This window comes from Rhinolophus hipposideros, assembly GCF_964194185.1.
Source record: "Rhinolophus hipposideros genome assembly, chromosome: 6".
Classification (NCBI taxonomy): domain Eukaryota; kingdom Metazoa; phylum Chordata; class Mammalia; order Chiroptera; family Rhinolophidae; genus Rhinolophus; species Rhinolophus hipposideros.
The window spans coordinates 75205410-75232799 of NC_138052.1; the positions used below are offsets into that span (position 1 = coordinate 75205410).

The 27390-nt window shown below is 35.6% G+C and overlaps 1 protein-coding gene across 1 annotated transcript; it reads right to left on the reverse strand.

Annotated features, from left to right (window-relative positions):
- Positions 1 to 1428: 1428 nt before the first annotated feature.
- NDUFS1 (NADH:ubiquinone oxidoreductase core subunit S1) lies at positions 1429 to 27332 on the reverse strand. Its single transcript, XM_081052114.1, has 19 exons — positions 27208 to 27332; positions 23368 to 23432; positions 22755 to 22846; positions 20621 to 20728; positions 19872 to 19948; positions 19193 to 19274; positions 18980 to 19110; positions 18189 to 18374; positions 15646 to 15780; positions 14608 to 14722; positions 13709 to 13854; positions 13205 to 13333; positions 11524 to 11653; positions 9001 to 9161; positions 5470 to 5624; positions 3754 to 3929; positions 3057 to 3191; positions 2884 to 2956; positions 1429 to 1737 (listed from the first exon to the last, which is right to left on the reverse strand). Exons 2-19 carry the CDS (start codon positions 23426 to 23428, stop codon positions 1646 to 1648), a joined length of 2184 nt encoding a protein of 727 aa, XP_080908240.1. The 5' UTR covers positions 23429 to 23432; positions 27208 to 27332; the 3' UTR covers positions 1429 to 1645.
- Between the last annotated feature and the right edge of the window lie 58 nt (positions 27333 to 27390).

Consider the following 27390-nt stretch of genomic DNA (forward strand, 5'->3'; position numbering starts at 1 on the left):
CCTTTTACCACTGCTTTGGTTACTAAGCTATTTTAATTCCTCTCTTCTTGGGAGCTTGAATAGTGGTAGTGGAGTAATTTGTTTGGGCAGCAGTAAGGCTGACAGTTTATATTAGCCAAAGATTTATGTTTGCAAAAGACTCCATCTGTCCCCTTTTATGCACATCAACACTCTAACCCTCCCCTTCAGTATCTTTTCTATCACTAGCATATAGTTTTTGATAGCACGGTTTGGTTTTTGCTCTTAGAGGTAATCTTTTTTAAGGGTGAGAATCCAAAAGACTCAGTAAATCTTACTATAACTGGTACAAATTCCATCAAAATAAGCAGACTTCTGCACCATAAACTAATTTTCACAACCCTGGTAGATGGTCTGTAGTAGCAGTATTTTATTGATTGGGTTGACCTTGGACAAGTTATTTAATTACTTTGAGCCTTAGTGAAGGAATTCATTTCTTGGGGGGAAAAAAAAGCTGGAGGTCTTATTAGGCATGCCTTTCCCTCACAATCGATGGAATTGAGTTTCTATCACGAAAGCAGAAAGGAAAAGGATTACAAAACAAAAGGATTCTGACCATAGATTTTGAAGAAAATTTAATACAGCTTTAGATTATCTCTTAGATTAACTGTAAAATTTTCACTTCCTTTTTAACAATAAAAATTGTGAAAGCTGTTAGTTTTGTCTTGTTACTGGAATAATTTACCTGACTTAATACTACAGATGGTGCTAATATAATGAATACGGAACCTCAATGAGGACCTCGATTATATCTCTTGAGACCTCTCTTATTCCAAGGGTGCGTGTGTGTAATCTATTATAAAAAAGAAAAACGTCACATTAATCACCATGACTTTATAGAAACAGGTTCAAGAAAAGAGAAAAATGTGTTATCCATTAAGCTTTTCAATACTGATTCTTAGAAGTAACAACCTATAGAATGTGTATTAATGGCAGGGAAGTAATGTGTAGCAGTTAAGAACAATGGATTTTGGAGTCAGAGAGAACTTAGGCTTGAATCTGACTTTTTTGCTGTGTCCTTGGGCAAGCTACCTAATATCCCTGGGCTTCAGTTTCATCTGTAAAATGAGATAATATTAGCTCATAGGGTTAGAGCAAGGACAAAACAAGATCATGCATGTAAAACCAGACTGTTTAGCACATAGAAAAAGCCGCATAATCATTAGCTATCATTATTATAGTTCTTCAAGATACATATCTGATATACGATTATATTTTCTATATACCCAGCCTGACAGAATGCTTAAATCTTTACTTTAGCACTAGAAATAAAGAGCGTCCAAATGGAAGCTCTTATTTCATCCATTTACAAATATAAATGAGCTATAAAGATAAAAATTAATATTTTAAGGATTTTCTTTATATTTGTCACAAGATTATCAATGCTTTTACATGACAGAACACTCTGTATACATGTTTATTAAACTATTTAATGTTTATACAGAATACATAAATGTTTTTGCAGCCTTGAAGTTCTTTGATGGTTCCAGCATCATTTTCAAATAAGCATGGTAGAACTTTAAATATTACATCTTTCAGATTATTTGTTAAAGAGATAAACCTCTGAACGATCACTCCAACATAATTGTCCATTAACTGGAGCAAAACTTGGTTCCTAGTAGATGTTTCAGCATATGGATGGTTCCTCTACTGCCTGGGCACCCTCTGTGACAGCTTTGACACATTTGGCCATTGTCTGTGAAGCTCTGCTAATTGAATCTGAAAGAAAATGTGCATTTTGATAATGTAATTTTATAAAATACATAGTAAAACTTCATTTCACATATTCAGGAACAAAAAAGGCTATGAAACTCTATGTAACTATATGTAAACTTTATATAACTATATGTAAATTTTGTGCAATCAACCAACAAATTCAGAAGATAAGCCCCTCATTAACTAGATGCTTTTAATTAAGTACTCCTTGATATGATTAAATAATTAAATACAGCCATACAATGTGCCAGTATGCAACCATTAAAAATATTATGGAAAAGTATTAGACATAGGAAAAAATGTGAAAAAGGTTATTGTTATTGAAAAAAGGTTGCAAAACAGTATGGGTACTAAAATCGATTGACTTTCACGTATAACTTATGGATGAATTTTATGGTATGTGAATTATATTTCAATAAAGCTGTCAAAAAATCCCCACAGTAAATGAACAATCTCATTTATGTGTATATCCCTGGATGATTAACCAATCTGTTGAAAATAAATATAGTTACTTCTGGGTAGTGGGATCAGAGTAAGTTTTCTTTACTATTTTGTCTTAGGTATGTATTATGCAATGAACATACCTTTTATAACATAACTAAAAAGCTTATTAAAAATAATCTTAGATATAAACTGCACCAAAAATTTAAAAATATACTCCTACCTGCTTTTAGATAGAAAAATTTTAAATCATCTATCAACTACCTCATAACCTAGATGTTATACAAAGAGTTATAAGATCTGCAGTAAACAAGTTTCAGTTAGTCTGAATTCCTTAAAAACATTCCTAACAATTTACACCAGAAGCAACATTTAACATGCTTTGTTTACCATTTCAGTGTTTTGATTCTTTTACTATAATTTTCAGGAAAACCTTCACAGAGTGTTTTCCCTAAAATGCTACACAGTGACTTTTCATATAATAGTAAAACACTACATTTAAAAATCTGTTAACTTTTCTTGGATTTTCAAACTCTACTTACATTTCAGAAACCAAAATTACAGTAAAATCAGAAAATATGAATTATATTAGCTTTGATGTTTTGAAAATCTTAAAAGATTAAAAGTATCATATACTACCACTAATAGGTTGGAATCATAATGAAATTAGGTGATCTTATTCCTTACCACCTTTCATATTTAGCATACCTGTCATGTAGAAGTCTTTTATTGTTAGCTGAGGTGGAACAAGGGGATCAGCAAGAAGTTGCTGGTTCACTAGCTACAAAAAAGGAGCAAGAGATGAATAATAGTATTAAAAACTAGTAGTGTTACAACAGAGGATACACTATTACAAAAACTGCATATAGGCAAGTTTTTACCTTGGAAAGCTCATTTGCTTGCTGGAAATAATTAGCTCCTTCAACATCATCATATCGAACAAGATTAGGAGAGACCTCCTCCAGTCTGTTCCTTACTTGATCCAGAGTATCATATGGAAGAGTTATACCTGCTATCTAAACATATCAGGTCCCAAAAATTGACATGAATCTTTAACACTTAAACTTTTTAATACTTTAAATTTTCAAATAATATAACTGTGACTATGGTGAAATAATGCAGTACTACTGAAAAATCTAATGTCCATTAGTGTGTATATTAAACAAGTAGTTAAGTAGGGAACACAATTGTCAAAACTTCTAATTCATAAATAGCTGTCAGTACATTGGTAAAATTTGTATTTAGAAAAGACTGATTATGAAATAAAGATTAAAGAAACAATGCTATGTATGCTAAATGTGAATGCTTCTGCTAACCTGTTATTGATCATAGACAGTTTACAGACAACTGTCTATTATTTTAAATCTCATGATGCTTCTTTTTACAGTAAAAAGAGTTAAAACAAATATCAAAAGACAAGTCAAAAATAAAAATGCCAATTTCAAATCCCCATTTTTTGGACACATTTTTTCCTGCAGAGATTATTCAATCATCTCTGCATTTCAGACTTTCATCTTCCTTGACCTTGACAAGCTAAATGTCAAATCTCCCATTAGCAGTATCACCAAGAACAAATACCTCCGAGAGTGCTCTTATAATTTTCCAGTCTTCTCTTGCCAAACCAGGAGGTGTCACTGCTACTTTAGTCTGCTGAGCTCGGCCTTCAGTATTGACATATGTAGCAGACTTTTCTGTGTAAGCAGCGCCTGGGAGAATAACATCAGCTATAGGAGCTCCAACGTCACCATGATGTCCTGTGAAAAGACGGCAAACGGCAAACCACATTTTAGTAAAAAAATTGATTAGGTACTATATATGTGAACAGAGTATCTATCTTTTTAAAATCCCATTTTAAAAATTACAAATAGTTTAAGAATTAAAACAATGTAGTACTGAAGTATTTGGAATAAAAATTGAATCCCACCTTGCCCACAATTTAACTCTCTTCCCAAAGAAAATTACTATTATTTGGTATGTATCTCCCAGATTATTATTTGCAAATACACAAATTTGTATATCATACACACGAATATAACGGGCAACTACCAGTAGGTATATTATTTTTTCTTTTTACTAAGGATGGTGCAGCTCACAGTGGTCCAATGCAGGGATCGAACCCACAAGCTTGGTGTTATTAGCATCACACTCTAACCACCTGAGCTAACCAGCCACCCAACATGCTATTTTTCCTGACGTTTACAAAATAGAAATGCTCAGATGAACATTAATGAAATTTGGTAAAATAGACTGAAATGGTGGAGGTACGGAAAGTGTAGAACAGGAATAAGACAGTAATAATACTAAAAAGGGCACAAACAAAATTATAGAAAATAGTATACTGAAAGACTATCATTGATTAATAGTTTTAACAAAACTGTTTGAACAAAAAAGAAACTTGAGTTAAATGAAAAAGTTAAAGAATACATAAAGTTTGATTTCATTTGTGTACATGTTTGTATACATATAGGAAAATGTATGAAGCATGCACATCAAAACCACCACCCATGATTATCCCTGGATAGGACTAGGAACAGGATTTTAGTTTATGCATTTTGGTTTAACTTTATCAAACTAAAGATGCAAAATAGGACTAGGAACAGGATTTTAGTTTATGCATTTTGGTTTAACTTTATCAAACTAAAGATGCAAAATATTGCATAATGCTTTTTATGTGCCGTGAAAAGCCTATTACAAATTTATGGTGTCTGTGTATCAAATGAAGTGAAAAGTTATGTAACGTATTTTTTTCTCTGTAAAATATCCAGGAGTATTCTCGACTCCAATTATTCCAGGAAAACTTGATTACATTTGCAATGAAGAAGAGTTCAAGAAAATGAGTCAAACATAAAAAGCTCAAGGAGTATTGTTAAATATAATTCATTAATGTCCTGTAACAGGACTCATGATTTTTTAACTTTTATACACTTCTTATATAAAAGTGCTTTCCCCTGGTTACATAATGCTAAACATTCTTTGAAAAGCTGAATTTTAATGTTATATAATATTTCATTGTATAAATAAACCATAATTTAACCATTCCTGTTACTGGGAGCATTTAGGTCTCTTCTAATTCTGTTATTAAATCACATCAGGTAAAAATTCTTAGTAGCAATATCAACTATATACCTAATAAAACTTATGATATGATTATGTTTTAAAAAAAATATTTGGGTACTTGTGTGGGAAACTCCTGGATGGAAAATATTTAATCCACTAAATATATTGCTGTACAGTTTCTAATACACACAGTGGATTATTCTCTTCTGTTTCTGGTGTCACAGATGCTAAGTATACCTTGATAAATAATGAAACAATCCTTTGGCAAATCCTGTCGAGTGATACAACCTCCATCTGCTCCTAGGAGAAACAGCACTTTGGGAGGGTTTTTCCGAATTGCTTCTACCCCAGGTTTATAGCCAAGGTCTAAGGCAGCTACTTGGCTTGCAATCCTGTAAAACAATTAGGGATTTTTGAGCATTCTTGCAGTGTTTTCATTATAAAAAATTAAATGTGGTATCTAGTTTATTTTCTATTCAAGGCTGTCAAAAACCTTCTCTCACCTTTTTCACCCATTTAAAACAGATGTCAAAATCAGAAACAGCAGTCTTTTACTGTTTTAAGAATGGTAAACAAAGAAACAAGGTGCTAAGGACACTGTTTCTTCATTAGATAATATTTAATGGAATAATCCTGGAAAACATTCTGCCAATTGCAAATGTCTTACGTGGATTCTTATTCAATATGGTTAAGTCATCAAACATATCATAAGCTAAACACAGTCATTACAGAAAAATCAGGTAATTCTGAAAACCAAAGGGGAGAAATTGAAACACTACTCATAAAACTGTAATACAGAGAAAACTATAATTAGCACATTGGTGTATGTCCTTATGGAAGTTTTTCTGTGAACATATATTAGTCGTATAAGCAGAAAATAATCTTTTAAATAGGTCAGAAATATCTACACTTTGAACAATTGGGAGTCTTTGGTCTAGTTTGCTATTGTCAACTTTCTTTCTAGAAATAGTAGCCATTCTGAGGACTTACTGTGTATCAAGCTAGCTGGTCTTTTGCATATTTGTTAAGTTAGGAGGGCAGGTCAAACCAACTCCCACTAGATGCTGCTGCTCTGTCCAACTCTCTGACAGAACAACATCAAAAGAGTATGTAGGAAAAAATTTAACAAAAGCAGTGTAAGATTTGTATAACAAAAACTACAAAACAGCTTTGAAAAAAATTAAAGGCGTTAATAAACGATATCTTGTGTTCATGGGTTAGAAGATTAAATATTGTTAAGATGGCAATCCTCCCCAAACTGATCTCTAGATTCAATACAATTCCTATTAAAAATCATAGCTGAATCCTTTGCAGAAACTGATCAGCTGATTCTAAAATTCATATGGAATGCTAAGGACACAGAATAGCCAAACTTACTTTAAAAATGAACAAAACTGAAAGATTCATACTTCCCAATTTCAAAATTTAGCTCCTCCCCCCATCCCTGCTATATACACAGTATTTCTTATTTAATTTCCCACATTCTAAGCCTTGAGGTCTCTCTCTCTCAAAGATCCATCCGGGCAGAGACTCACACTAAATTAGGACAGAGCCCACCTCACCTTAGAAAATAAACTGAGTAAGCCTAAGTTTGCCTTTGCAAGAATGATTAGTGGTAAAACCTACAGGGCCAATTAAAAAAATCCTCCAAGAACTAGACAATGTGTTTTACCCTGAAATAGACTTACTATAAAAAATAAAAAGTTTTAAAATATGTTTCATGTTTTCAACAAACATTAATAGATATGTCTCAATAAACTGGAGTAAACTTTCATTAAAAAGGGTATCTTGTGGTAAGAATGAAACAATATTTTAAAAAGGTTAGTAAATTAAAAATTACAACATTGTCAGTGCTCTCCAGAATAAAAATTCAAAAAATAATAGAAGATAATTTTTAAAATTATCTCTATACACAGAGAAAAAAGAAGTGAGAAAAATTATGAGAGAAAAGAGTCAAAAGTCTGAAGGGCCAACCAATGCATAACAAAATAGAAACTTCTGTGTGAGAGCAAATAACAATGTAAACCAATAAGCTTTTTTGAACTTAAAAGAAAAAAACAAATAAAAAAAATGTTAATTTGAAAAAAGAGAGTGTCTATTCCCAGGCAAAGGTAATGACACATGAGTATCACCAGTTATATTCTGGTAGAATTTTTTAACATCAAAAATAAGAAACCCACGGGTGGACAGGAAGAAACACACATATATATATAAAATCAGGCTATCATCAGAGACAAAACTCAGATTAGATGAGATCCTCTCTAAAATGTTAAATGGAAGAACAGGTGAAAAAATTATAGTCAAGTGGTCATTTGTGATGAGGAACCAGAAACACACAGTTAGAAATTCAGGAATAAAAAAAAAAATTATTAATTTAGTATTCATTCAGGAAAAAAAAACAACTATGAATAAAGACATGGACGCAAAAGTAAATTAAAAATAAAGTAAAAATTGTGGCTAAAAAGGATCTAGAGGTGGTCAATGTAAATAAACTCTTTTTAAAAATACAGTTTTAGAAAATGTTTATATGATGACTGACAATGCCAAATTAGACCAACAAGGGAAATACAACATTGAAATAATGTTTAAGAATGCATTTGAACACTTTTAAATTAAAAAAATTTGCCTATCATACTTAAAAAAGTATTTAGCCTCAATCTTTAAACAAATTTGAAGAATCTGAGAAATAATACTTAAGGATTAAGTGAAATGGGAACTCATTCACTAGTGTAAAAATGGCACAACTTTTCTAAAACAAGTTAGAAATATGCATTAAGAGCCTCAAAAATGTTTATCCTGTTTTCTCCAATAGTTCTACATTTAAAAATCTACTCTAAGGAAATAATCTAAAGTTCAGAGGTATCTGTGTTTCACTGCATTATTTATAAAGAGTAGAATCAATTTACATGTTAATAACAATGAAATGGCTAAAAATTACAATATTTGTGATATTAAATAGCCATCAAAGTTTATATTTATGGAGAATTTTTAATCACAGGAGGAAATTCTTATTTGGTAATGAAAATCGATCAAAGTTAGGACACAAAATTGTATTTCAACTATATAACTAAAAAAATATTTACAAAGGAAATAAAAGACCAAAAGAAAGTGCACCAAAATAGCAATAGTAATTATCTACAGATTGTGGAATAAGGATGATTTCTATTCATACACTTTCTTCTCTTTCCAACTTTCTTAAAATAAATTTGATTATCAATATAGTCAGCAAAAACTTTTACTTCAGATAAATTCTCATGTTAGCTTACATTTTTATCATTTAATTAAAGACTTGTTGCTATTTTTTTTCCCCCCTTTCTTCCGCTCCCCCCCCACTCCGGTTCAAGCCCTCGTTTTGGTCGCCCTCGGCAGCACTCTGGCAGCCCAGCTCCAGGGAGAGCTGTTGTTCACAATCTTAGCTGTAGAGGATGCAGCTCACTGGCCCATGTGGGAATCGAACTGGCGACCTTGGTGTTGGGAGCACGGCCCTCTAACCTACCTGAACCACCGTGGCGGCCCCACCTGTTGCTATTTTTGAACCAATGTGTACTGATACAGATTTTCAAGATTTTCTCAGCACTTAGTGCTGAGGTAATTTTAATATTGTTTATTATCTTGGGTTCTTCTCACATAGAAAGTAAAGGTTTCTATTTCACATCTGTCTACTGACATATGTTATACATTAAGTTGTTTGTAGATCTAAATGTGACAGCGTAATAGGAACACATATATACAACATTACTTGAATTTTATAGTACATAAACCAATTACCTATGAAGGATATTCATAACTTTCCAGTCACCAGTAACACCACTACTCATCCGGATCTTTTGAGCAATGTTGGAAACAGCTGCAAGAATAGCTGCCCCATCATTTCTTTGGAGTGCAGAACTGCCTAAAACCACCATTGGTTTTTTAGCTTCCTTTAGGACCTATTAAAAAAAAAGTTGATTAAAAAAAACATTTAAAATAAACTAAATCTAACCAAAGTCAGAGACATCTACAATATGCTATCCCCAAGTTTTAGTTGTAATATGAATGTCTCTGAATTGCTAGTCAACATACAACCAGATTTAATCAAAACATCTTACCAATGCCACTGTAAAATGGTCAAACAAGTATCAAATAGATTTTCTAAAAGCAAGCATGGGTCATCAAAAATCTAGCCAAATATCCTTTGGTTAGAATGACTATGGGTAAGTCCCAGAAAAACGAGGGAATGTTCCCTATAGAGATTCTAGCAGTACTGTGTAAGAGGAGGGACCACGCTTAAGTACCACGTCTGCTGTCTTCTCTCTACTCATCATGTCCCAGACAGGGCAGAAGTGGTGAGAAAAGCAAAGATCACTTGATCACAATGTGGTTTGCTTTCAACCATAGTAACTTTCCAAATGCCAAAAGCTAAGGGAGAGCGCATCCCAAGAGCAAAGAAAACTAGAGATTTGCTGGAGGACAAAAAAAATCAGAAGCTGTAAACTGCACAGCTCACTCTCCTGCTTATCCTCTGTATCCTTCTTCAATAAACAGCTGGCTTGAATCAAAGAATCAGCATGGAATTATGCCTAGAGAGGAGGACATTCATTGTAAGAGAAATATCCCAAGGAAATGTGAAAAGTTCAGAGAAATTGTTTTTCAATAGCCTCAAAGAAAATAAAAAACAACACACTTTTTTCTCACTTAAAAAAAGCTCAAATAAGTGACATAATAGAGAATACAATAGATTTTCATCACAGAACTCAGGAAAGAACTGAAAAAGAAACACATTAGAGATGAACACCATTCCAGAAACAATAAGACTGTAAATACAGGAACAAGAAAAGGCTGTATGAAATTATATAAAACAAACTGAAAAATAAAGGAAAAATGACAAAAGATAGAAAATGGGATCCAATATCTGCATCATTAAGAGTTCTTGATGAAGAGACTAGAATTAATCATGTAATATAAAATATACTATTACAGAAGCAAACTTTCCTAAAGAACACTAAACACTTTCTGGGCCACGGGGACGAGAACTAAAGATAAAAGAAGATCAATAAATATTTTTAATATTTTTGATCATTGTAATCACAAAGTTTTTCCTATTCAAAACAAAGGAGTTGGGCTTAGCTTTGCCCCTTTACACTTCACTTTCTTCTTTTCTACACCTGAGGTTATAAACAAAGCAACCATCTTGGAGCCAGGAGGAGAAGCTCACACACAAACACATGGGAGTGAGCAAATGTAGTGAAGACAGCAAAGGAAGAAGGCAGGCTCCTTCCTTGATGACATCCTTGTAAACCCACATCATCTGCCAAACTGCTTATCTCCAGAACCGTTGTTATGTGAAAAACAGAAATCCCTTACTTTTCTAACAATTGCCACCCCCAGCACACACGCGTGTGCACGCGCGCACACACACATACATATACACACCCTAAGATAAAGAGAAACTTTAATCTTCAGACTGAAAGGCACACCATGTCCAATAAAAAAGCGATAAGAACCACCACCATTAAGATATATTCTGGCGAAGTTATTAAATTTCAAGGATGAAATCAAGTATAAAGTATCAAGGAAAAACTATCTAAACAGGAAAACAAAATTAGGACAGGGTTGGGGGAAAATACCGTTGATGTCACACTTCTCCACAGTAAAAAAAGGAAAGTATGGATCCAGCTCCTCCAAAGGTAATAAATAAAGTGTAGAGAAGAAAAAAAGTGTGACCCTAGAACTTTATATTCTGTCAAAGCTCTCTTAAGGATAATATGCTAGATATTCTCAAGCAAGCAAGAACTCAAGGAATAGTGCACCTATAAGCCATTCTTGAAAAAATAAAAAACTATAATCTACAGACAGCAATGAAATGACTGTAAAGAAAGAACTCAGTAATGAAAAAGGCATGCAATAACGTGGGACTGGTGAAATTTCTTTCAGGAAAAATAACTACCGTAGTAAAGAAAGATTTCACTGAAGGTTAAAGTTTAATCCTTTCAGTTTCACTTCAATGTATCTTCTGAAAATTTCAAGTAAAATTAAACTTTGGTAAATAAAAACTAGCATGTATAATATGATCTCATTTCTGTTTGCCATCTATTCATCCACTTTGCTCTATACAAGAGAGATAACTATGATGGCTCATCAGTATTTGCTCGGGTTGGTGGGATTTGGGATGTTTTACTTCCGCCCACGTTCTTGTCTATATCACTACAATTTTTAACAGTAGTTACACATTGTTATTATAAAAACAAGAAATTTAAAGAACAGTTAATACTAAAAAAATCAACAAGAGTAGATAATATCACTTGAGAGCACCTGGCTGAAGGGATGGCTGCCCGAAGCAATGTCTTGAAGAACTTTGGGAGACTCTCCCAGATGGTCGTATCTGTAAGTGAGATCCACTGCGCTGCCTATAAGGGCCACTTTTAAGTCATTATGAAGCCAGCTGAAATAAAAACAACCAAGTTTGCAGAGCTAAATTACTAAGTTGACACAGTAATTGGTCTCATCAATGCTAAACATTACATCTATTCACATTACAAAATGTTGAAACAAAAACACTAAGAAAATTTAACCTTAACAGAGACAATTTATTCTGTACCTTTCAAAATAAAGTGTTGCAAAACTACTCACAAAGGTAATCAAAGATTTAATTTTCTGTGTAAGAATACTAACTCTACAAACTAGCTATAAATAAAGGCTTTAGCTTATTCATTCATTCATTCATTCATTCATTCATTCATTCATTCATTCAGGAGCAGCTCACAGTGTCCCATGCAGGGATTGAACCGGCAACCTTGGTGCTACCAGCACTCTCTAACCAACTGAGAAAAATAAAGTCTTTCACTTTAGACTAAATAATTCGTAGTTTTTATTTTGCCGTATTCACACAGCAGTTATTTATTTCCTAATTACTCACTAAAACCATTTAAATATATTTCATGAAAATAAACTATATCATTCATATTTATTCTCTATGATAGGAAAGTATGGATCCAGCTCCTCCAAAGGTAATTATAAAATGTGGTGACAGTGTCTGAGACAGTGCTAGTTTTTACCTGTTATCCTGGAGTAATTAGCAACACCCTGTCTCACTCTCAATAGTGTCCCAGTTTAGGTAATAAATTATATGGTCAACCTAGTCATAAGTTTCTAAGATATAAAAAGATGGAGAGGCATTCTACAAAATAACTGGCCTGTGTTCTTCAAACAAAAAAAGCCAAGAAAAGGGACTGAGGAGCCATGACAGTAATTACAATGTATGACTCCAGACTAGATCCTGCAGGAAAAAAATTATTCTAAAAGAAATGAAAAAATTGGTAATTGTGAATATAAACTGTTAGATAATATTGTATGAATACTAAATTCTTTATTATTTAAGATAACGTCCCTTGTTCGAAGGAAATCCACAAAGGAGTATTTACAGATAAAAGGGCATCACATTTACAACTTACTTTCAAATAATTCAGAAAATTACATTCACACATACTGGAGGTGCCAAAAAAAGTACACAGTTTAAGAGATGTTGTCTATGTATTACTTTTCGACGTTGAATTAAATTATAATAGCAATGTGTAGTATGACATTCGCTCAAAAGATGGAATTAATCGACTGAACACTAGCATCATTCATTGTATTACAACTTTAAAATAATTTTTTTCTTTCTTAAAATGTGTATACATTTTTTTGGCATTCTCTGTATATACATGGAACAGGAATAATAAAACAAATATGACAAAATGTTAACACTGGTTCATCTGAGTGAACGGTGTTACAAAAAATGAGTATAAAGACCATTTCAAGCACCTTGAATTATTTCAAAATAAGAAGATATAAAAATCAATAGGAGGTGAAGGGGGAATAGACCTGTTAGAAACTGCCTTCCAATTATCATTTGAAGTCTTACTCCCGCTATTAGAAATCAGCTAAAATAATAATTTTTCATATATAAAAGTATTATATAAATGTTTTTAAAATTCTGAATATTATTACTAACCTCTTTCGAATTCTAGCATTAAAAAGTGGTGCCTCAAAACGTGGATTTGTACCAACCAGAAGGACAACATCTGCCTCTTCCACACCAGCGATTGTAGTATTAAGAAGATAATTAGAACGTAAATCTGTGCTAGAAATACAAAATTTAAAAAAATGTAAGTTTACTTTAAGACTAACATGCACTGACAATCCCTGGAATGGTCTCATAGTCAATAAACCCATGGCCAATAAACCCATAGTCAATAAACTCCTAGACAAAAAATTTTTATAAAGTATTCCTAAATTACATCAAAGTGTCTTGATATTTACTCATAATTGGATTCTCCAACAGCTCCTGGTTTGACTTTGGTCTACATATGAAAATAAATTGGTGGGCAGGTTGGAGAATCCAAGTTGTCACATTTCAGTCATTGATGCCACAGATGTTTTGGCTTATACATAACTTACAGGCAAAAAAAGAAAGAAAGGCAGCCAGCCAGCCCAGCCCCCGCCTCACACTTCTCACCCAGCTCCTGCGCTGGGGAAGACCTCCTCAGTGCACAGGGTGTCCGAGTCCACTCTATTCAGCAAGTCCTTGAGTGCTACCAGGGCTTCGGCGTCCACCAGACCACCTGCAACTGCGGCCACATCTTTGCCTTGAAAACTCTGCAACTAGAAATGGATGCAAAGGATGTCACTACGAAGCCTTTATTCAGCAAAGACCACAATGAACTGTTCAGAAAGCAAAACAATAAAGCAATCATTTTCAAGCAGAAAAAAGGCAAGGAACTTGCAATAAAGTTTTACACCAATTACTAAATAATCTAAAAATGAGAAGCAGAGGAGTATGTGGGGCCAAAGCTAGTAACACCAGCTTGGAGGGAAGCTGTTCTAAATCAGGAACAAAGGGGCCCCAAAATTAGGTCTGGAGGGTGAAGAATGAGGAGTTAGAGTGAAATACAACTTCTTCTGAAGCTTAGCCATTCCCCCAAGCCCATTATACATGGCGCATTTCTCTGGCCAGAAAGCCATTCCCTTCATTTTTGCTCTGGCAAGCTAGTACTCATTCTTAAAACTTTGCCTCAGGAAAGCACCCTTGATATGGTAGCCCTGGTTAGGCACCCATCCTATCTGCTCTCATATGTCATTTCCGGCACAAGTACCCATAGCAGCATATGATAATTGCCTAATTATGCATCTTTTCCTACTACAAGATTGTGGGAAGTAGGGACCATGTGTTGATGGCCCTCATATCCTTACATCTATTTAGCCTGACATCTGGCATATGGTTCTCAATAAACGTTTGTTAAGTGAAAGATAATCTTGGTAAAAGTAAAGAAATGAACAGATACACATCCCCTCACCACTACAAAGATGTCCCTTGAAAATCACAAATACTATTTATTCTATATTTCAATGTTTTACCATTCCAGCTACACGAGAGAGTGCATCCTCCCAGGAGGTATAGGTTAAAAGCCCCTTTTCGTTTCTGACCATCGGTTCGGTAAGTCTTTGACGTTTTAGCCCATCATAGGCAAATCTAGGGAATAGAAATTACACCGTTTGTGGATCTTGCTAACGAGGCAACTACAATTTTCAAGTTTAAAATCTAAAAGAACTGTTATTTAAATACAGTCTTGCTTAAAGTGTCAGATAAAATAATAAATACCTGGATAGAAATAATCATTATAGGTTTTTTGGTGATGAACTAATAAATATTTTATGAATATCAGTTAAAAACTAAAACACCATCTAAAAAGCTTGAATTCTTATAATTTATTTTCAGCTACCTGAACAATCTTAAAATTACAACACAAAAACATCTGATAGCTGAAAAAGCCAAATCATTTTTATTTATGAAACTTGAGTACCTCTATTTTATCAAAATTATGTTGTGCAAACTCCAACTTACATTTAGCTTCTTTTCTTCATTTTTTTCTGTGTAAGAATGCAAACTCTACAAACTAGCTATAAATGAAGGCTCTAGTTTATTTATTTATTTATTTATTTATTTATTCATTCATTCATTCATTCATTTATTCATTCATTCGTTCGTTCGTTCATTCAGGAGGGCGCAGCTCAGTGTCCCATGCAGGGATCAAACCGGCAACCTCGGTGGTACCAGCACCTCGCTCTAACCAACTGAGAAAAATAAAGTCTTTCACTTTAGACTAAATAATTCATAATTTTTCCTTTGCTTCAATTGACTTATTTACTTCACTGACATATTTACTTCAATTTCTCCATTTAGGAGGAAAAGAGATATTTTTCAAAGTTAATATGAAAACAGGTGATATACCTAAGGATTTTTAATGTCAGTTTTGTTCAATTCTCTATATAAACTAAATCCACAGTATAATACACTATATTAATTAATTTGCAACTATAAAAGATAGTTCTTTAAAATTAAATTATAAAATGTTCTTTCAATCTACTGCAAAAGGAACACAGTATAGCACATACCTGGTTTTATCAGAGATCCACTCTTCATTGATGTCCTCATGCATCCGTGGCAAAATCCTCATCACCTCTCCGGTCCTCGTGCTTACCACAATGTTACTTCCAACTGCATCCATTACATCAATGGATTCTGTCTTTCTGAGAATAAACATATATTTCCTATGTTGATTTTGAGAATAAAGACAAAGTTTCTGCTACCTGGTTTACCAAAACCAAAAAACTTTACATCTCCTTTCTAAATTTCTAAAAATAAAAGAACTCAGAGGAAATGCTAAAAACAAAAAACAAAAAAAAAAACCTCATTATTTAAATACATCACATAAACTCCTAATGCAAAGATGCCTTTAAAACTGTTATCTAATATAGAAGCCAACTGGAAGAGTTCCAAATGACCAAATCTGGGACAATTTGAGTATCAAAATAAGTAACAAGAGGTGAGAGTTCTGAGTATCATTAAGGATCTCGAAAAATCTTTCCCTTCAAAAGCAAAAATAAACCTGAGAAAAATTAACAAAAACAACCAATTCAGCACATTGGAAATCTACCAAAAGCATACATCATCCTGAGAAACTTTTATGCCTGGAAAAACAGCTGAACTTTGAGTAGGAACAATAGAAATCAGTATTCTGGCTTGGGGCTCATCCCTTCTTCCACCACCTTCAACTGGAGGTTTTGCAAGTGAGGGCAGGCTGTAAAGATAGGAACCTACTTCCTGCAGATGAAGACTCACTCAATTTGGAGCAATGGGCAAAGATGTCCTGGAGAACGGAGCAGAAGAGAGCCAAAGGCACTAGTCTGAAGGTATAGTCATTGCTGGGGGCAAGCATCCCAGTGGAGGCGTGCATATATGTGCAGCTGAGACCAGAGAGGGCCCAAGCTATTCACACCCTCTTGAACAACACTGAGACTCAAAGTGCCCAGTGGAATGCACAAGCCGGGCCGACGTGCAAACAGCCTGAATGTTGAATGTGCTCCTCTATCCACACACAGACCCACTGGCATAGTATGGAAGCCTTATTGGCTCCAATTATTGGAGCACAATCATTGTCGGACTACTAAGCTCTGCAGACACAAGGTCAACTCCTAATAAACTCTGCTTAAAAACAAAAACAAGAATACTAAAATATGTTCAAAAAACTAAGAAAAATCATGTTTAAAGAATTAAAGGGAAATATGACAACCATGAATCAACAAGTAGAGTCTCAGTAAAGATACAGAAATTATTAAAAAAAAAAAATTTGAAATTCTGGAGTTGAAACCTGTAACTAATAAAAAATGTACTACAGGGTCTCAACAGCAGATTTAAGCAGGCAAAAGAATGAATGAATGAACTTGGTAATAGATCAATAGAAATTATCTAACCTGAAGAACAAAAAGAAAAACAGATTTAAGAAAAATAGTCTCAGAAACCTGTGAAACAACATCAAGCGTAGCAACATATGTATTATTGGAATCTCGGAAAGAGAAGGGAACAAATTCTACTTTAACATCTCAGTGATGTACTGTTGCCCCCATATCCCCAATACTTTTGTATAAATACCTGGTTTAACACCTAGAATTTTAAGATACTCTGATAGAAGTTTGAAACTGAAAGGTAATTTGATATGTTTCTAGATCCTTAAAAATATTCCAACTTGTTGCACCTACCTACTCTATTTCTTGGTTTAATCAGAAGAATCAGAGATATATAAGAACATTTATGAGTAACAATGTTTAATGTTATAGATTTGTAACTTCAGAGAAATAGAAACAAACTAAGTATCTAATAATAGGAATTGGCTCCATAAAGTATGATATATCCACATAGTCGAAAACTTAATATACAATGAAAAGAAATAAATTTTTTTTAAATGAAGACAATTTTACTCCTTGGAAGAACAAGTGAATAAAATAATTTTGTGGTTAAGGACTCTGGAATTAATTCCAAGAGAACTGCAATTAATTTGCACAGGTTCATCCTACCCTTCAATCTAATTACCTATTGTGCGGGGCGGCCTGCAGGGTCTCTGCTCCCGCTCCCCACATAAGAACGCAGGACATGGTGAGGCCAAAAAGGAACACCCACGGAGCCACAGATAGGGGAGTCATACCACTATACTCTCGCTGGCGGCTGGGGTGGAGACACAGGAAGCAGGAGCCACACTGTTCGCAACCCTCACTGCACCGCCTGCAGGCTCAGCCACCATCTTCTTGCTAGCCCCCATTTTTCTGCTAGTGTAGCCACAGCAGTTATATTAGTGGCCAATGGCTCACTGGTTATAGCTGACGGCCAACTAGCCACAGCTGATGGCCATCCAATCACAGTTGATGGCCATTTACTACTTGACCCAGCAACTTTCCACGTGAGGCTGAGAGCCTGTTAACTGCACTCCTGGCTCTGTCCCCACACCTATCTTCCATTAAAAAGGTTTTACTTAAAGTAAACAAATAAAAACTTAGCAGACCAGAACAATTAGGACTCAGGAAGAAAAATGTATCTTAAAAAATTTTTTTAATATTAACAAATTAAAGGACAAAAAATTGTCAAAAATACAGTGACAGAGTACCTTGTTTCCCACGGCCGGGCAGTGAAAGCGTAGGGCTTAGAGGTCAGGGCACCGACAGGGCAGATATCAATGACATTCCCAGACAGTTCAGACATGAACATCTTTTCAATGTACGTGCCAACTTGCATATCATTTCCTCTGCCTGTTGTTCCCAAATCATCTACTCCTGCAATCTCACTTGCAAACCTACAAGATAAAAATGTGGTCAAACAGAGCAGTATTACCTCCTTTCCTACTCATGATCATAAAGAGATAATGATTTTCAAAGCATTAAAAAAAGATATGAGTAGAATTGTAACAGCTATATACAATGTCATGGGGGTAGTAGATTGGGGGACGGGGCTATCACTTTGTGAGGAGTGTAAATGTCTAACTATCACATTGTTTTGTACACCTGTTTGTACTAAAAGCAAAAAAAATATGAGTATATTTTCAAAGGCAAGCATAGTCTCTGAATAAAAAAATTATTCAATAAATGCTTATATTTAATTAAATTGAGATATCACACATATACAGAAAACTGCACAAATCATATGTATATAGCTCAGCAAGTTATCAGAGTTAATGCTTACAGATTTTGATTTTTAAATACAACTGACTTTGATATTAACTGAAAATGACCAACTTATTCATTTTATTGGCTTATGCAAAAAAACATTAAAAAACAACATCAATCTTCTCCCATCAAATAAAAGATGCCATCCTTTCCAGTGTTGTTATTTCACCAAATTTCATGAATATTAAATAAGTATACAAGTGATACTGCAGAAGAGAGAGGGAAAGAGAATTACCTGATGCAGCGAGTACACTGTATACACCTAGTCATGATGGTCTTTACCAACGGCCCAATGTTCTTGTCCTCCACAGCACGTTTGCCCTCTAAAAATCGGCTCCTGTCACTTCCAAACATCATGGACTGGTCCTTAAATAGATTACAATAATCTAATGCTACTAACAAAGTTAAAACTTGAAACCAAAAAGATTTACGAAATTAGACTACTTACCTGCAGATCACATTCACCTCCCTGGTCACAAATAGGACAGTCCAGCGGGTGATTTGCTAATAAGAACTCCATCACACCTTCTCTGTGTGGAGAAATGTAATATATAAAATGGTACACATATACACTATTTAAATAACCTTCACAGATGTATGTTATCATATATCCAGTATTAATTTTACATTTATTATCAAAAATTCCAACGTAATTATCATCTGAGCACTTACTAATGAACACATAATCTAAAAAAATGCTTGTAGGAGCCTAGAATAAAATACCATTAGAGAACCTAGAAAACTATGACTTTTAATAATACAACATTACCAAAAGTTGCTGAATGGTCCTCAGAAATACTCAATGCAAAACAAAAAGAAACATTCAGTGCTAGGACAGTACAGCAATATATCATTGCAATAATCTCAGTTCAATAAGCCCCAGACTCACTGTTTATCACAAACTGAGCAAGTTGCTAAACAAGAGTTTTAAATATGGATCCCACACTAGGCTTAAAACCATGCACACCTGACTGACTTCATCTCCTCTACTGCTTCTAGAAGCCAAACAGGCCAACTTCTTCAGAGTTTGATACTGAATTTATCATTTATAGGAAGGTCTAAATACTGACATGTGCAATTTTCTGCACTAAGAAAAGTTGCTAAGCCAAGTAACAACAATACAGTACCTGGCTTTTTTAGATTTCTCTGAGTTTGTCAGGATATTCCAACCTTTCATTACTGGCATGGCACAAGCAGCTACAACCTGGAATTTTCAATGAAAAAATTCTGTAAGTATTCGTATTTGTTTGTAATTATAATTGACCTGATTTATAAAAACATTAAATTATACATTTGGAAACAAGCAAAGAAAGGAGTATTCTTGAAGGCAGAATTTTTATAGTTTTCATATTCATAATATGATAATCTGACACTTTACATTTCTCTTAGAAATAAGACTTCCTACTTCTTAATTTTTTATGAGGCTCTGCAACAGAACATCAAATAACTGTGTTTTGATTAGTAGGTACTACTCAATTAAAATGGTGTAAGCCAAAATAAAATTAAACCTCTTCCCTGCAACCCTCTCCTCTAGTGAAAATGGCACAGCATGAGCACTTCCAATGTGCTGCTGGGCAACCCCACATCCTAGCTGTGTGTCATGTAGCCATTTGGAAATATAAGCAGCTGTAAGAAGTCACCTTTAATTTTTAAATCTGTTACAATTATACAGCTCTTGTGTTTACAAAGTACTTTCATCAACGTGTTTCCAGCTTTGAAATGACGAGAATCAACAGCACAAAAAATAAACTTATAGATAGAAATAAACAGGGCTAGTTTCTCCACTATAATTATATTGATTCTAAATAAAGTTTGCTGCAAGATTTCAAGTTTTCTACCTTCTATAGTATGGTGTGGAATTTTAGGTCTCAAGTACCTTAGGAGCTTTCTCAATTTCAACAAGGCACATCCTGCAGTTTCCAGCGACAGACAACCTTTCATGGTAACAGAATCGAGGGATCTGCATGCCAACCTTCTCACAAGCCTAGAAGACAAAGAAAAAAACTTTTGCCATTAGAATAAACTGACCTCATCCTTGTCTTGTCTAAAACGTACACACACACACAAAATGAGGCCACCCCCTACCTATCTTATTAATCCTGTTTATAAATATCTGTATCTTCATTCTTACTTCATCCCTGAAGAGAGCTTCCTCCTTTGCTCTTGATTCCAACCCATCTGCTTTGAAGCTGCCTCTTTAAAGATCCTCAGCATGCCTACACTTCATGTGGAAGAAACTGGATAAAGTATCCTCAGGTATGCTAAAAGCTTGACTCCCATTTCCACTCTGCACCACTGTTCACAAAGATTCTCCCTTCAAATTCCATCCCAGTGCTTTCACACCTGGACTTCTTTGTCTAGTTCTCCTCTTTTGGATTAGACTCCATTTCATACTGTCTAGTGGACTATGATCTGGTTCTATCTTTGGCTCCATACACCCACCCAGGATTCATACTCCCACTGTGGCTCCTTCCAGTTCCCATCTGCCTAGTAAGGGGGACTACTGGTCTTGCTTTACCAATTACTACTCCTCCTTCTCTGAGTCTATAAACGTATTCAAATTTCCTCTAGTTAGTTCTTTCATCCTTAGCCCTCACTCTAAAGCAATCTCATCAATGTCCAATGTTTTAACTACCCAGCAAAAATGTATCGAGTCTTCCTGTATGCTAGATGCAGTGGATATAGTAGACAGATATTGTCCCAGCTTTCATACTAGCTCATATTTCATATTACATCTAAACCTTCATCTGCACCCAGATATTCTCCACTTCTCCAAGATTTAGACTTAAACAGGCATTTGCTCATGTATGCTCCATAGTTAAAATTCAACCTATTTCTGTCCCCACTACCGTATATATCACCCAAATAAGCTAACAGGGCCAGAAACTACAAAAATCCACCTCCCTTCATCATTCCTAAAAGCCTATCTACTCTCACTCTCCTTTGAATCTACCCTCATTTTCATTCCCACAGCCACCATCTATTTTAGGCCTCTTCATTTCCTGCTCCACTGATGCAAGATACTCTTTCCTTATCTCTCATTCCAGTCTTATTTATTCTCCAAACCATCACCCTGCTGTCACTGTCATACTGCTAACAGCCACGAAAACTCTAAATGGATCAAACTACAAGTTCTTTAGTATGGCATATATCTTCTTTCATGATTGGACCTCACCTTCCAGAATAACTTTTCTGTTATATCATCTTCTACATACCTTATGTTCCATCAATACCAAACTATTTGAAGCTTCCTTGTCTACTTATAAACATCTATTGATCCTTTAAAATCTCAGGCATCACATGAGATGCCCCTAACTTCTCTTTCTACCACCTTCTATACCTGCCAAAATACTCTGCACTGTACTTTGAATACACTTTTATCATATATTTATTGTTTACAGGTCTATGCCTGGCAGATAGTATAGAAATGGAGGCTAAAATGAATAAAGAGCATTTAGCTCTGTGATAACTTGCAGATGGTATGAAGCATCACTTCCTCATGACCAACTTTGTTAGTTCTAGAGGAACTCGGATAAATTAAAAATTTAGGGCATAAACTCAAGAACACACTACCCTTCATTCACCTGCTTTGTAGGATATATTCCTAGAAATATTACTGAAAATAGAAAAGTTACATAAAAGTGAAAAGCATCAAACAGGCTCACAAGAAACAAAGGTTACTTTTCTCTCAAACTTACATATAGTAACTAAAAATTTATTTTAGGTAACTTCAAATTTCTTAATGAGTTATGTTTGGAAAGCAAAAGTGAAACAAAAGAACTGCCATAGTTCACTAAGAAAATCAGAAACAGATAAATGACAGCTAACTTTGAAATGCTAAGATTTCAAGTCAAACTTATTTTCATATAATTTTACTACCTATAGTTCTTTTATGAGCATTTATTAAGGAATCTTGAAAATTTTAGAAGTAAACAGTATAAAGGAAATTAACTGGTATTCTTTCAATAGCAGAATATATACAGAAATAAAGAATTAGAATGTATGCCTACTTGGAGGACGGTAGTTCCCGGTTCCACCATGACAGATTGACCATCAACAAATACTTCAATCAAGTTGCTCGCTGCTGTGGCAGTTGTTCGAACTGACCATCAAAAATATTGAGGTGAAAAATAAATTAACAGAGTTGAATTTACTATAGCAGAGGATAATGGATTGATTAACTTATAAGCCTAAAGATTTTCCTCATTTTATACCATTTCCCTCTATTTCCTTCGACTCAAATTGTTAAAATATTGAATTAGAAAAAAGCTTTTTCAATCCTGAATACCAAACAGAATATAGCAGTCTACTTTTAATAGAAGTTTAAGTTGAAACTTAATACCACTGAAAATGTGTTCATGGGAAGACCATTTTTCAAAAGTAGTCTTTTTCTATTTTGGCAACAATAGATGGGCAGTTCCCATTACTTTCTATCCCATGATAATTTTTATAACTGGTTAAGGTAAAGTTGTATTTTGAAAATTATTCCACTTGACTTGGGTCATTTGTTTCTATTTTTATTGAAAACAAATTAAGAGTTTAGAGTCTTTCAAGAAATCTTCCATAGACCTATGAATTTACAAAGATATAGTACCCACAAATGTAAATTTAAAAACTACTCACCACGTCCTTTTGGAGACTTAGAAAGGCCTACTAAGGCCCTTCTTACAGGTATCCTTAACATATTGCTAAGAATAAAACAAAGAAGAGTTATATTATTGTAGGAAGAAACCCATGTTTACAAACTTTTTGGTAATATTTCATGGTTTTAAAAGTACTCCACATATGTCATTCCATTGAACATTCACAAGTCCTGATATTTTCCCTCAAATCCTACAGAAGAGAATACTCAGTCTCAGGGAGATCAGTGACTTGTACAATGTCAAGGAGCTAAGAAGGAGTAGCTAGTGTATACCGTATTTTGCCGTGTATAATGTGCACTTTTTTGCCAAATTTCTGAGGGAAGAATAAAGATGCACATTATACATGGGTAGTACTAATTCCACTTCCCTGAAAGTGGGCCAAAAACGTGGGTGCACATTATACATGGGAGCACATTACATAGCAAAATACGGTAAATTTGGGCCTTCTAATTCTATATAAATGGCAGTTTTTTTTAACTATCAACAAATGATCAAACATAAAAAACTACTATATAGTACAATACATTTCAAAGATAAGTTAGCTTATCATTAACAGATTTCTGCCTTTCTGCCTTCATTTCTTACCATTGCCTTCTAACATTCTGTTTTGAAAGTTATCTACTAAATGCTCCTGAGATATTCTGATCTCTCTCACAAGCCCCAAGCTTGGAGTGTCATTTTCAGTGCTGAGTAGTTACATTTATCTTACACATTTGCAACTACCTGTTTATATGCCTGTTTTACTCCCACTGTATTATGAACTTCTTGCAACTATCTCCAGTGCCTACACCCAAGGCTGGCACACAGTAAGCTCTAAAATAGTGGTTCTCAACCAGGGACAATTTTGCTTTCTAGGAAACATTTGCCAATGTCTGGACACATTTCTTATTACAACTGGAGGAAAGCTACTGATGGGCAGAAGCCAGGGTGCTGCTAAACATCCTACAACGCATAGGCCAGTCCCCCATAATAAAGAATTATCAAAAGTGTCAACGGTGCTGGAAGTTGAGAAACCCTGCTCTAAAAGGTTTGCTAAATAATCACCGAGAAACGTGGGAGTGGGGTATATAAACAATGATTAAAGATATATATATAAGCAAACAGAAAGAAAAGTTATCTAAACTTTCAGATTTTTGTCCATTCATTTGATCATAGGGGCTAAGATCTAAATTATAATTTTTCATTTGGAACTTTTAAAAATGCAAGTTATGTAATCAGAATGTATCAACATAAAGAATTTCAAAGGTAAGAGAGGAAAATAATACACATACATGTTTTAAGCATAAAGTTTCACATACCTATTATAAATGATATATAAAAATTTTATGAATTCAGATTTCAATAATTCATAAAATTCATTAATTTTGAATTTGTGATATTGAATTTGCAGACATCAGGTCTGTCACCTACTAGTGAGTGATTTTTAGTAAATAAGAGTTTCTGCTTCTTTATCTATAAAGCAGGAAGAAAGCAATACTTCCTAGGCTATGTGTTGTTAGTAGGAGCTCAATAAATGTCAGTTGAAGCTGAACTCAATTTGGGCGGCATTAGCCACTTAAGATCAGCTTTAAAGTGCTCTTCCTTTGTGCTCCTTCTCATTACTATCTGCACACACTGTGTATATATCTTCATTACTCCACCCGGTAAACTGTTATTAATCAATCTTAGTACCCACTAAACTGTAAGCTCCTTGAACAAGGCCTAATGCACTTTGGTCATTTCCCTTTTCTGAAGACCTAGCACCACATATGCCTTTGGGAAAATAATCATCAAATAGTCTTATCACCAATTTCCAGGATGAGTCACATCAGTCCTATTAAAATCTATTGATATAAAAGTCAACCTGAATTTACTGAATTAATGACAGATTCAAAATCAAGCAAATATTTCATACAATGTAAAAACTTCAATACTATTATTCGTCTCAACACACTTTAAAGTAGTGCCCACTTTAGTTAGGAAATCAACCAGAACTAGACTGTTGACAATCCATCATCAGGCGCAGCCCCGCACCAACAGGACCCAGGAAGGCGGGTACTATGGAACCACCGGCAAAGATCTTCAAAGGAGTTTTAGTAGCTGAATTTGTGGGCATTTTTTGGAGCATATGGTTTGTTCCATAAGATGAACACAATGAGCACGAAATTTCTTTACCTTGGAAGTTTATTACAAATCCACTGCATATTCTAGAAGGTATGGAATCAGAGAGAAAGATCAAAAAAAAAAATAGTTGAACAGCAGAAGTTGGGAATTTGGCCACTGATCAAGGTTTACCATATTTGACAATACCAGGCAAGATCAAAACTCCAAAGTTGACGTGAATAGATTTGGGATCTCCATCAATATTCCTCAGTGTAAAAATCGGGGCAAAATGTAAACTCTAACTAAGCCAGAGGTTCTGTGCTTTGGACTGCGAAGAAATTCATGGAAGATACGTTTATTGTTAAAGTTTTGTTTGTGTACACTATCAAAGTGGTTCTCCTAAAAAAGAAAATGCAGCATTAAAGGAATACTGCGTAGCCCCCACATTAAGAAACACCTATTTGCAAAACTGACGATATGCACTCCACACATATTAAGCCACCAGGTGGGAACCACACCTCGTGGTACAGGGACAATATCACGCCACCTCCTCCAGATGTGCCCTGCACCCATCCACCTCTGTCCCTCCAAGGCCCTCACTTCCAAGCCACCCTCACCTCTTGCCTGCGCTGTCACACTCGGCGCCCAGCAAGTCTCTGGCTTCCACCCCATCCTCCCCGTCTCTCCCTGCCTCCCACTAGGCGTGGCCTCGCACTGAAAGGCGCCTCCCTCGCATCCCTCTGGCTCCTCCTCATCCTTCCAATTTTGGCTCGGGGAGGCTTGGCTGGACCAGCCTTCCTAAAATTTCCTGACTACTCCCCGGCCCCATCACCCGTGTAATGCTTCTTCATGGGCTCCGTCCTAGCTCAGAGCAGACGTTCAATAACTACTTGTGACATGAATTCCATCTCCGACGTCCGAAAATCACCTAACTTCCCCTTTCCTGAAATTAAAAAGGTGCAGGTCCTCTGGCAGCCGTATAATAATACCCTGCTTAATGGTGCACACACAATGTGGTGGGGAAAAAAAGGACATGCCGCCATGTAAAACCACACACAGCCTCGTGTATGCGGGAGAACCGTTCACGTGACGTTTTATATACCCCCCTCAATGCACACTTTGAGTCGAGTGTGTCTGATCCACGTTACGATCCTGTCCAGGCACGAGATCCCCAGAACTTGTAGGTGTAGCTTCGTCATTCGCAGTGCGACCTTAGGCTACATTTCTAAACGTCTTTTCCTTCAGGTTCCCCACCCGCGAAAGGAATAAAACGTGCTACGCAACGCAGTCGACGGACGAAACAAAGAAACAAAAAAAAACCAATCAGAGGCGCGGACGGTTGCTAAGGCAACAGCAGCCAGACCATGATGCCCCGGGCCGGGTCTGCGCCCATTTGGGGGGCGAGAGGCTCTGGGCCGAAGTCGCTGGACACAGGTCCTCCCCCAAGGAGCCAAACGGCCTCCTCGCCAGAAGGGAATGTCCTGCATTTCCCTCGCAGAGGGAAGGTCACCCACGCGCCTCGGGGCTTCCTCCTCCTTTCCGCTGCAGCAGCCCGGAAACCACGGCTCACAGGCCTCACCGGCCGGCTCTCGGGGCTTCCTGGGGAAGCCGGGTGGGAAGCGGCGCCCCGTCAAGGACAAGAGGAGAATGAGTCTCCGGGCAAAAGTAAACGCTCTTCTCAATTAATAAACTGCTGTGGCCAAAGCGCCTCAGCCTTTTCACCAAAACACAACCTCACCTTCTGCCTGGAGCCGCCGAGGCTGCTGTGCAGAACAGTCAGCACCACACCGACCCCGTTAGAAGCCGGGACTCTTACTCAATATGGCGGCCTCGGCTCCCTCCGTCACCCCGGCCCGGTGAACGGAAAGCCAGAAGGGACTCGTCACCTCGGATTCGACAATCTCCTCCCCAGATGGAGTTC

Coding starts and splice junctions, on each gene's coding strand:
- NDUFS1 (XM_081052114.1), bottom strand. CDS start 23,428: ATGTTAAGGATACCTGTAAGAAGGGCCTTAGTAGGCCTTTCTAAGTCT. Junction 14,723..15,645: donor TGGATCTCTGATAAAACCAG/GTATGTGCTATA, acceptor TCTATTCCCTAG/ATTTGCCTATGATGGGCTAA. Junction 5,625..9,000: donor GTTATGAATATCCTTCATAG/GTAATTGGTTTA, acceptor ATTGTTTTACAG/GATTGCAAGCCAAGTAGCTG.